The 11,821-nt window shown below is 42.1% G+C and overlaps 1 protein-coding gene across 1 annotated transcript; it reads left to right on the plus strand.

Annotated features, from left to right (window-relative positions):
- The first annotated feature begins 819 nt into the window (after nt 1-819).
- Nucleotides 820-1,852, plus strand: LOC132427645 (olfactory receptor 2S2-like). Its single transcript, XM_060015331.1, is given in 2 exon segments — nt 820-1,440; nt 1,442-1,852. Coding segments are annotated over 2 exon segments (1,032 nt in total).
- Nucleotides 1,853-11,821: the final 9,969 nt, after the last annotated feature.

Here is an 11,821-nt window from a genome sequence, read left to right on the forward strand (position 1 = left end):
CACAGTTGTCAGCCCAGAGTGTGTGTTCAATCACTCCAATCAATCCTTGTGTTGACTTCATAAAGTTCCTCCCCATATAGGAAGCTCCTCATATATTGCTATCAATCTGTATTAAACTAGGCAGATTCCAATGCTGACAACGTCAAGTTTGTGTCATTTATGGTAGGCAGACTGGAGAAGTCATCCTCCGTGTGGTTGAGTCTTTACCTGGGCTTGTCTCTGTCTGGAAGTGGATTGACATTTTATACAAGTTTTGTAGTCAAAATTTAAAGAGGCTTTAAAATTCACTGGTTCTAAGAATTGGATCAGCTTGGGGATTTTCCTCCCTGAGAATCTAAGAAAACTCAGATTAAATGAAATGTCTATACATTTACATTAAAGAGAAATCATTCATAGGATTTTCCAGCCACTAGTCATAATGTGGAGGAAAATCTCTCCTTGACTGGGGATCAGGTCCGCTGGGGTCAAATCCTGTCTGTCACCAACTTAGAAGGCTCAGACAGGTCACTTCCCTCTCGAGGTCTCAGTTGCTTTTATGGACAATGAGAGGATGTAGCAACTTCGGAAACACCCCTCACACACCTAGACTATTTGAGGCCCTCGCCCAATGCTGGCCCGTTGTAAGCTCTGCTCCAACTCTGACCTTCTCTCATGTAAGAGCTGAGGACACCCTGCTGTCTCTTTCAGTTGTTTTTCTCTAACACACATATGCTCTCCTATTACACAGCAGGAATGACCGCATACCAGATGCCTGGGACTCTTTTCAAGAAAGACTGATATGCTACTTTTGTAATTTGCTGATGACAGAGGGGACATCACATGGAAAAAGCTAATCAGACCTCCCCCCTGGTGGGGTTCATTCTCCTGGGCCTCTCAGCCCACCCAAGGCTGGAGGAAACATTCTTTGTGCTCATCCTGCTCATGTACCTGGTGACCCTGCTGGGCAACGAGGTCCTCATCCTGGTGACCATCCTGGACTCCTGCCTACACAAGCCCATGTACTTCTTCCTGAGGAACCTCTCCTTCCTGGACATCTGCTACACAACCTCCTCAGTCTCTCTGGTCCTGGATGGCTTCCTGGCCCCCCAGGAAACCATCTCTTTCTCCACCTGTGCCGTGCAGATGTTCCTCTCCTTTGCCATGGCAGGGACAGAGTGTGTGCTCCTGAGCATGATAGCGTTTGATCGCTACGTGGCCATATGCAACCCCCTTAGATACCCTGGGGTCATGAGCAAGGCTGCCTACGTGCCCATGGCTGCCAGCTTCTGGGCTATTGGTGGTGTTGCTTCTCTGGTACACACATCCTTGGCAATTCAGTTGGCCCTCTGTGGGGACATCATCAACCACTTCACCTGTGAGATCTTGGCTGTCCTGAAGTTGGCCTGTGCCGACATCTCCATCAATGTGATCGGTATAGGGGTGACCAATGTGATCTTCCTGGGGCGTCCCAGTTCTGTTCATCTCTGCCTCTTATGTCTTCATCATTGCTACCATCCTGAGGATCCCCTCAGCTGAGGGGAGGAAAAAGGCCTTCTCCACCTGCTCTGCCCACCTCACTGTGGTGATAATATTCTATGGGACCTTATTTTTCATGTATGGGAAGCCCAAGTCTAAGGACCCCCTCCTGGGGGTAGACAAAGAGGATCTTTCAGACAAGCTCATCTCCCTCTTCTATGGGGTGGTGACCCCCATGCTCAACCCCATCATCTACAGCCTGAGGAACAAGGATGTGAAGGCCGCTGTGAGGAAACTGGTGAGTCAGAAATCCTTCAGTCAGTGTTGTAGGAGGAGTCTTCTGTGGTTCTCACCCCCATGGAAGAAAGGACTTCAATCATTACAGCTGCCATTCTAAAGCCAGGTCAACTTAACTGGAATGATCTCTTGCCCTTAAGTCCATTTTCAGGGAATGTTTAACTTTTCAGAGTGTATTTCCTGAGATTTGGACACATGTCTGACATTCAACAGATGTCAGACAATAAATCCTCTAATTGAATGATGAAGACATTCTGAAAACATGTTAAAACCAAGGAGACAGGGACCATTAGAGCAAGCCTAATGGCCCGTGTTGTGCCTAAACTGCAGAGTTAGTTCAGAGAGGTAAGATGGCTCTCACAGCAGCTTTGCCACCCCTGTTGGAATCACAGGGAGAGTCAGAGGAACAAGGAGGAAGTGGACATTTTCATCTTGGACTTCTGTATATTAGATTGAGTTTGCCTGAAATGCTCAGAAGAGACAAAATTTGCCACATTGAAAGACTTTGGGTGAGAATAACCTATTTTGATTAAATAAATTTCTTTTTTATCTATGAGAAAATTGAGGCTGTATTTTTCTTGATGCACTGCACATTTTGAAACACTGCTAGTCAATCAAATTAAACTGAACAAGGAGTAGAGGGTTTGAATTTGACATTTATCACTTAACAGCAATTCCCAATAGAAAAGTTAGTATTCTGTTACATAATAACTCACATTCTGAAAAAAAAAAATAGATGACAGGTAGAGAGATAAAGAAAGAAATAGATAGTGGCTAAATATGTTTGAAGACTTTGGGGTGGGGGGTTAAAGTTGCCAGGAATTCTCAGAGCCTTTAATATACTAATGTACACTGCAAATGTCCAAGAGACATAAAGTCTGTAGCATTTCCTGAGCCTCCATAGTTTAGCACAATAAAACTGGGAAGCATTTTCTTACTTATGACCTTGGGCAGGTTGCTTAACATCTCTCAGCTTATTTCTTCATATTTTAAAAACCTAACCACTTTATTTTATGTGGATTAGATAAGACACTATAAATAAGTCCTCTGTAAATAGTAAGCAACATAGAAATGTAAGATATTGCTAGAAGTATTATTATGAGTGCTGCACAGTGCTAATGTGCCATGTGGAAGAGAGCAAGATATAGTTCCTATCTAGAACAATAGATACAAAAGATGGATGAGACATTTGAGATGGCAGTGGATGAATAGAAGCGGTTTTATGGCAAGTTATATTAAATTCTGAGAATACTGGAAAACTAAAAGAATTTAGAAAAGGAATCCAATTTTGAGAATATAGTAGATCTTGGAAACTTTTGCTTCAAGTGATATTTACGTTTTCTTATATTTATTAAAAATGAATTGTATAAGACAGGGATGCACATTTTGTTAATAAAATTTCACTGTCTTATGTTAATCAGTCATGTTTCTGATTTCTACTTTGCAACAGCAAAAAAAAAAAGGACTTCCCTGGTGGTGCAGTGGTTAAGAATCTGCCTGCCAATGCAGGGGACACGGGTTCAAGCCCTGGTCCGGGAAGATCCCACATGCCATGGAGCAACTAAGACCGCGCGCCACAACTACTGAGCCTGTGCTCCAGAGCCTGCGAGCCACAACTACTGAGCCCGCATGCCACAACTACTGAAGCCAGTGCGCCTAGAGCCTACGCTTGCAACAAGAGAAGCCACTGCAATGAGAAGCCCGCACACTGCAACAAAGAGTAACCCCAGCTTGCCACAACTAGAGAAAGTCCGCAGCTTTGAAGACCCAATGCAGCCAAAAATAAATAAATAAATAATAAACCTATTAAAAAGAAAAAATCTTGCTATTGCAAACATACAAGAGTGACATCTAGTGGCCATTTAGGCAAACTTCAGACACTTGTGGAGCCGTGCAACGTCATCCTTAGATGAGGCTTCAGAGGTCTTCTTGTTCAACCAGAGCTACAGGATGCATGGAGTTCCTCTCCAATATCCCTGACGCCAGTCATCCAGCATCTGCTTGGACACTTCCAGTGACGAAGAATTCAATCCTTCCAGATTCTAGCTGTTTCATTCAGCCCTACTAGCAAATTCTTCCTTGAATTATACGAAAATATATCCTCCTGTAGCCTCTACCTTCCCATCCTAATTCAGCTTTGTGTCTCCACATGAAATGCACCTAATCCCTTTCCCTCTGACATATGAAGATAGTTCTTCCCGAGGATATTCCCCTCCAGCCCAAACAGCCCCAGCTCTTCCTCCTGTGCCAAAATCACCCAACATTACCCAACTGGAGGTACCAAACTGTGTCTACAGCATCATCTCATTTATTCCGGCAATTGAAAGGATGTGATATTTCTGAAAATACCTTGGGAATAATAACACTGCTAAGCTAACTCTATTTCCCCAGGGTAACTGAGATCAGACTGACGTTGAGAAACACCGAGAACAAGTCTACCTTCTTAGTAGGCTGTCCTCTACTTTCTTTTCCTCTAATGGCAGCTGTATCCTTTTATATTACAAACTACATGATCCTGATGTAATTATTAAATTAGAAATCACATAAATTGTTTTCTCTAGCAACAATGTCTAACCCTACTCCAACTTCACATTTCTTGCCTTTCAATGTCAGTCACCTTTCTTCTAGCTGACGCTTTCAAAAAGAACAAGATGCATTAACAGGAACAAGAAGAGACAACCAAACTGAGGAAATTTTTCACTGACTTAGGTCATCAGTCTTTCTGAAAAAGTATTGATATGATATCATACAATATAGGAACTCATTCCTAAAATCCCCCAAATGAAAATGACTAGAATGGATAAATTCTTTGGGGGGACAGGAATACTATCACATTATTATACTTATTCAAACAAATGTATTATTTCAACTTTACAGTTCTGGATCTGTGCTTTTTCAGGCTTTTATTTTAGTGACCAAATCCCCAATGAAATCTTTAAGCTGAAACTTCAAATATAAAGTGGATCTGCTTTGGCGGAACCAGGGCAGGGCTGGGGGCAGAATGGAGGTGAGAGACAGTGGAGGGAGGCGGGTTCCACCTGTTCAGCCTGCCCTTCATCTCCACCCCCCAGGGGTCCCCCAATCCGGATGGACCACCCAACTCAATTATGATGCATGCCACTGTAGGCAAGAAAATTAAACACTGTAAAAGCATATTTTTGCTCTACTCTCAGAAATAAATGCGAGAATCTGGGGAAAAATTATATTCTAAGAAAATATAAATTACCCAATTAACCATTTAAGATTTAGACAATCTTAAAACACCAACTATCTAAGTAGAAATTGAGAAATTGTCAAAGATTGACCACCTGAACATGTTCTAGGCCCAGGGAGTTTCACAGGTGAATGCTATTAAATAAAAGGTTTTAATACTGTTTAAATTATTTCAGAGCATACAGTGAGAAAGATATCTTCCAGATTCCTTTAACCAAGCCAGCATAACAATGATACTGAAACATGAAAAACATGACAAAGAAAGTACAACTGAGAAAACCAGAGACCCATCTCACAAATGTATGTGTCTGTGTATATACATGTATTATAGGTATTATACATATATAATAGAATTCAGCAATACATTAAAATAATGTCCAAGTGGATAAACCAATGTCCAAGTGGATTTACTTTTAAAATGTAAAGGTGGAAAAATTTAAGGATACCTACTGGGATAATTCATCACATTCACAGGTCAAAGGAGGAAAAAATAACCATTTCAATAGTTCCCCTGAAGTTATTTTTTAAAGTTTAACAAATTTAATTCTGAGTTTTATAAAACTTCTAATAATATAGGAACAGGTGTGTTCTTTAACAAAATTAAAATGTCTCTAATTTTAAAAGTCTGCAACATGCTTAATGATGAATCAGTAGATCAAACCCATTACACTTTAACACTGTTCTGGAAATACCAACCATTGAATTAGAGAACAGAAAGAAATATAGAGTGAAAATAGAAGAAAGTGGGAAATAATTTTATTATTATTGATAACTTATATACTAATAATTTTATACCTCGATGAAACAGGAAAATCGATTGAAAAGCAATTTTTCTAAAATAGGAGAATTCAGGACTTCTCTGGTGGCGCAGTGGTTGAGAATCCGCCTGCCAGTGCAGGGGACACGGGTTTGAGCCCTGGTTCGGGAAGATCCCATGTGCCGCAGAGCAACTAAGCTGGTGCGCCACAACTGCTGAGCCTGCGCTCTACAGCCCACGAGCCACAACTACTGAAGCCTGTGCACCTTGAGCCTGTGCTCTGCAACAACAGAAGCCACCGTAATGAGAAGTCCACGCACCCCAAGAAAGAGTAGCCCCCGCTCATCGCAACTAGAGAAAACCTGTGCACAGCAACGAAGACCCAAAGCAGCCAAAAATTTTTTAAATGTAAATAAATTAATTTTTTTTAAAAATAGGAGAGGGCTTCCCTGGTGGCGCAGTGGTTGAGAGTCCACCTGCCAATGCAGGGGACGCGGGTTCGTGCCCCGGTCCGGGAAGATCCCACATGCCACAGAGTGGCTGGGCCCATGAGCCATGGCCACTGGGCCTGCGCGTCCGGAGCCTGTGCTCCGCAACGGGAGAGGCCACAACAGTGAGAGGCCCACGTGCTGCAAAAAAAAAAAAAAAAAAAGAATTCAATGAAGAAGTTGGTTATGAAATTAACAAGCAAAAATCAAGTTTTTCATACAAACAGTATGCAGGAGGAAATATTATGGGGGAAAAAGAATTCATCTATATTAGCAATGAATTGGAGGGGGGGAATACCTAAGAATAAAGTTAAGAATCCACAATACTTACATGAAGAAAAGCATAATACTCTATTGAAAGAATTCAAAGGAATATTGAATAAATTGAAAAATATAACTCAGATAAGAAATCTTGCTAAACTTCTCAAGTTCCCGAAATTAATACAGAAATTCAATGCAATCCCAGTCACTAACAAGCTAACTCTAATTCACACAGAAATAAATTATACATTATATATAATACATATAGAAAAACATGTCAGAACAGCCAGAAGTATTTGGAAAAAAACCAACAAGGGGAAATTAGTCCTACTAGAAATCAAAATGTATGTAAAAGTAGTTTTTCTTTTCAGTTTGGTACTAGTGGAGAAATAAATAGATCACTGGAACAGAATAGAGTCTAGAAATAGACCCAAATATATATGGTCATGTAATATGTGATAAAGTCAATGAGCTAATTATTAAGCTATTGTCTCTCAGCTCCAAAGCTATCCTTCTATACTATTCAGTTTTATGTTGCTGGGCTGGGATTCCAAACCACATTTCTGCTTTGCCAGCTGGCTCCCTATAGGTGCTGCCCATAGGGGGCGCTAGAGGGAGAGTGGAAGGCTGGAAAAGGAAAAAGGGACTTGCTCCTTCTGCTTTGCTCCCTACTCCCGACTTTGTGGCCCCACAATGCCTTTGAGCAGCAGCAGTTGCTTCTTACATCAGTTGGTTCCAATGTCCTGCTTCTTTCCACATTCTCGGAATCGGGCTCATTATTCTGGGTCTCAGTTCCATAAGACCCCTCCCCAAACACCAAGATAAATTCCAGAGGAATCAAAGATTAAAATAAAAAAAAATTAAATCCTAAAATATTCTACTAGAGAATCCTCTGAGGATTCTGGGAAGACAGCAGTTTGCTCTGTAGAATCCATAATGCGTCACAACCCAACCCCAATCCAGCTACTCTACTTTCCTAGAACAGGCAGCTGCTGAGACTCAGAGCCGTGGGCAATGCCGAGGCTATGTGAGAGTCCTAAAAGATGGAAGTGGTGCAGGAATTTTACTCCTCTGTACAAGGAGATCCTGGAGACAAGCATCACATGTTGGGGCAAGAAGGAGAGGAAACGCTGTGGTATCTAAGAGAGTCTGCTTGGGCGATTTCTGGACCACAGAGGGGCAGGGCTGTTGCTTCCATGTCAGGTTCGCTGGAGGAGCCCAGGGGTCTGTCTCTCTGGCCCAGAGTAGAGAATTATGCAAGTTTTACTCGCCTTGGCAGCTTGGGGCCTATTAAAGGACTCACAAGCGGCCAGTGTCTCACACCCTAACACACACGGGCAGACTACAGTGCCTGGCCCACTCCCAGGATGCGGCTGCCTAAAGAGCGCCAGCAGCAGAGCACCCAGCAGCCAGACAGAGGAGTAAACAGAACCTAGAGAAACAAGTCTCCTGATGCGAGTGAACCGCCAGAGGAACAAAAACATGCCAAGAGCACTCCAGGAGAGTCGAGTCCAGCACAAAAACTCTTTCTGATAAGACGGCAGATTGAACACATGTAACAGTGAAGTTAGAGAAGAAAAAACTTGATACAATGCAACTTGAGGAGAAAGCAAGGTCAGAGGAAGGTCTGGGGGAAAAGAGGGAGGAGGTGAATAAGAAAGACTTAAAAGTGTTCAGAGAAGGAAATGCCAGGATTTGAATCCAACTTCGTCTGACTCCACAGCCCATGCCTTTTGGCTCCAGCAGCACTTACCGAGGTTTACGCTGGGGCTCAGAGCCGGAAAAGAGCGAGCACAGACCCAGCCGGCGTTCAAGACATTTCAGGAAAATGGGGAGGCGAGCGAACAGGTACAGGTGAACTATCCCGTTCTTTCTCCCAGACGGGGGAACACACACCCTGCATCCCTCAAGTCTGGCTGAAAGAAAACACAGGAACGATTTTAGGCCCAGGGCCCTGGCAAAAAGGCTAGATGTGGCAGTTTTGCCTGCAGTTTGGCGTTCTTACCACACCTCTTAAGGACTTAGCTCACTGTTACCAAGTGTAAGACCCCTGTAAAGAGATTCGAGTTGCTGCCTCTTCCTGACCCCTCCTCTCCAGCCATACACATACCCCACATAATGACCAGTCAGTAATGACTTGCTGCCAGTATGGCTTTGAAGGTTATTCTACTTTTCAGACAGTGACTCCTTTAATTTTTTTTTTGCGGTACACGGGCCTCTCACTGTTGTGGCCTCTCCTGTTTCGGAGCACGGGCTCTTGGACGTGCAGGCTCAGCGGCCATGGCTCACGGGCCCAGCCGCTCCGCGGCATGTGGGATCCTCCCGGACCGGGGCACAAATCCACGTCCCCTGCATCGGCAGGCGGACTCTCAACCACTGCGCTACCAGGGAAGCCCGACTCCTTTAATTTTTAAAAAAAATTTTTTTTTCAGAATAACAATGTTTTCACCCAATGACATATACTACAAGAATATTTTGACTTTTGGTTTCAGGCAAAGACACACTCACCAACTTATTACTCAGCACAGCAGTTTCTAGCTGGAGAATATCATATGGAACAAACAAGAGCTGTTTGCCACATAGGGATGAGCCCAAATGTATTGCCAGGCGAGACAAATGAAGAGGCAGTACCTCCTGCGACTCTTCAGTGGGCTGTGCACATGCACTATTTTTTACATGTTTTGAAGCATTCGTGTATTTATTTTTATTTTGCCCTAGAAATATTTTCTGTGATATGATTTTATTTATAGTGCAGTTTGAATGCAAGATTACCACGAACCCCGAAAATGCTGAAATATTGTTGAAGAAAATAGGGCAGAAAGAAGACTCCACTTTCCAAAGAATCCCTTCTCCCCCAGCCCCACCCACTATCAAGTCCTTCTTCCTCCCTTGGAAAGTACTGTAAACTTCATTACATTACATTTTACATATAAACTCTATTTATTTACTTTCTAACTGCTGTTTATTACATAAACTTGTTTTCATTGTTCAATTAATATATTCTTCTGTGAATATTGTTTAGGGTATCTTGGATCAGTATCCTAATTTTTCGTATTAAAATCATTAGAAAATTTTTTCCATCTATTGACTTTTTTCCCTTAGCAGAAAGGTTTTCATGATGAATCGACATCCTTAAGCAAAGGATAGGTATACGTTTTGCATTAGCAATGCTCTCTGAAGAGTATAAATGTAGTCACATTGCCTCATAGAGCTCATGGCTATTATCTTCAGAACCAACTGAAGCAGCTGGAAAATTTAAGTCCTTGAGATTCATTGGACCTGTCCCTATTCGTAACATGTTGAGTTTGTTATTCTAAGGACCAAGGTTTGGCCTCTTACCACTGACAGGAAATGGCTAGAGACCCATTGACTAAGGCCCATGAAGAATCAAGTAAACATAAAGATAAGGTTTTGTATCAGTGAAGATTAGGTTTAATCAAATATAGCAGAGCCTCACATTAGTAATGCTTACACAAGATAGCAGCTCATTTCTGTGTCTTGTATAAACATCTGCAGGGTAGGTAATCCAGGGATATTGTGGAATCTCTGTTCCTCAAAGACTCCACTTCCTTCTAGTTTACTGCTTTCTTATTACAATGGTGTAGTCCTTATTCTCACAGTCCAAGAAGGCAGCTAGAGCTCCAGCTCTCATGCCGCATTACAAGTGGTAGGATGGAAAGAATGACAAAGAAGAAGGGGAGGGTGCTGGTTAATTTATGTGTCAACTTGACTGACCGTGGAATGCTCAGATTAAACATTGTTTCTAGATGTGTCTGTGAGAGCGTTTCCCAATGAGACTGGCACTTTAATTTGTGAACTTGATAAAGTTTACTGCCCTTCCCAATGAGGGTGGGCATCATTCAATATGTTGAGGGCCTAAATAGAACAGAAGGTGGAGGGCGGAGGAATTCAGTGGGATATCCCATCTCATCGTGCCTCAGACTGGGATTTACACCATCAGCTCCCCTGGTTCTCAGGGCTTTGGACTCAGACTGAGTCTGCAGGATCTGCAAACAGCAGATTGTGGGACTTCCCAGGCTCCATAATTGTGTGAGCCAATTCCTCATAATAAACAAATAAATATCTCCCGTTGGTTCTGTTTCTCTGGAGAATCCTGAATAATACAGGGAGCACAGGGCATATGCCAGCCGCCCTATAAGATAGGTTTCTAGAAGCTGTCATGCTACAATTCTATTTGCAATCCATTCGCGTTAGTCACGTGGCTGTAGTTAATTGCAGGAGATGCTGAGAAATATAGCCTTAATTCTGTGCAAACATGTGACCTAGTTAAAAATTGGGGATTCTTTGATTCTGAAAGAAGAGGTGACCAGATATTGTGGAACAATAAACAGTTTCTACCAAAAAATCCTCCATAATTCTAATTCTGCATTATATTGTTTTTAATGTAAGAGCTGCCACTCACTCCCAGAAAGCCCCTTGTCTACAGAAACTTACTCAGCTACATTGGGAAAAAAATAAGAGTTGACAAAATAGTTTCTTAGAAATTTTATCTCCATATGTATCTGTTTCCCAGCCGGTCGCACAATTGCCAGGACAATGCTAGCTCATGATAAAATAGCTATCATAAGACTTTGAACTATGGGCAATACACATCAAGTTTAGCTAATGTGGCATTATGAATTTCTTCATCAAGTGATCAACACACTCTTCACCTTTAATTCTCATTCAGGTTCATCAGAGATGGACCTGGGCAGCATAATTGTGATTTGGATTATGGATACTGGTTTGTCGTGTACATCTAAAATAATAAGTAATATGTTTGGATGTGGAATCAGGTTCTTTGACTGGATTCAGAAAATTAAAATGTCTTTCATCTTTTGGGACATGTTCCCAGCAAGTATGACAGTAAAGCTTCACTTTGTGTTTCTCAGAGAAGATGAAATGTATTGATAATAGTTATCACAATTCCCTATCCTATTATCTAATCTGCCTAAGATCTCACCACGTGTTGTACTACATCAAACACACAGCCAGATGATCCACACAGTCCTATAACAAAGGCAGTATGCTCGCTTCATGCCCCCTTCTGTAAGCTAGGGATCAACAGCCATGACATACATGTATATGTTTATGTTTCAATTTGGGTCCAAAAGCACCATCATGAAATTCCCATATTATTAATTCCCCAAAGAAATTCCAGCGAGAAAAATCATGCAGGTACCAATGGAAGGACACTGGCTGCTATGATACAGAGAGGGACACACGACGAACGTAGTACTATAGCTGAAATCATAAGGCTTCTCAGAAAAACCCACATACAACTAAGAATTGCCTTTCCTCATAACTCTGTCAGCCCTTTTCAAGCACAAACTGCCTTCCTTGGCGCCAA

This window comes from Delphinus delphis, chromosome 6 (assembly GCF_949987515.2).
Source record: "Delphinus delphis chromosome 6, mDelDel1.2, whole genome shotgun sequence".
NCBI classification, from domain to species: Eukaryota; Metazoa; Chordata; class Mammalia; order Artiodactyla; family Delphinidae; genus Delphinus; species Delphinus delphis.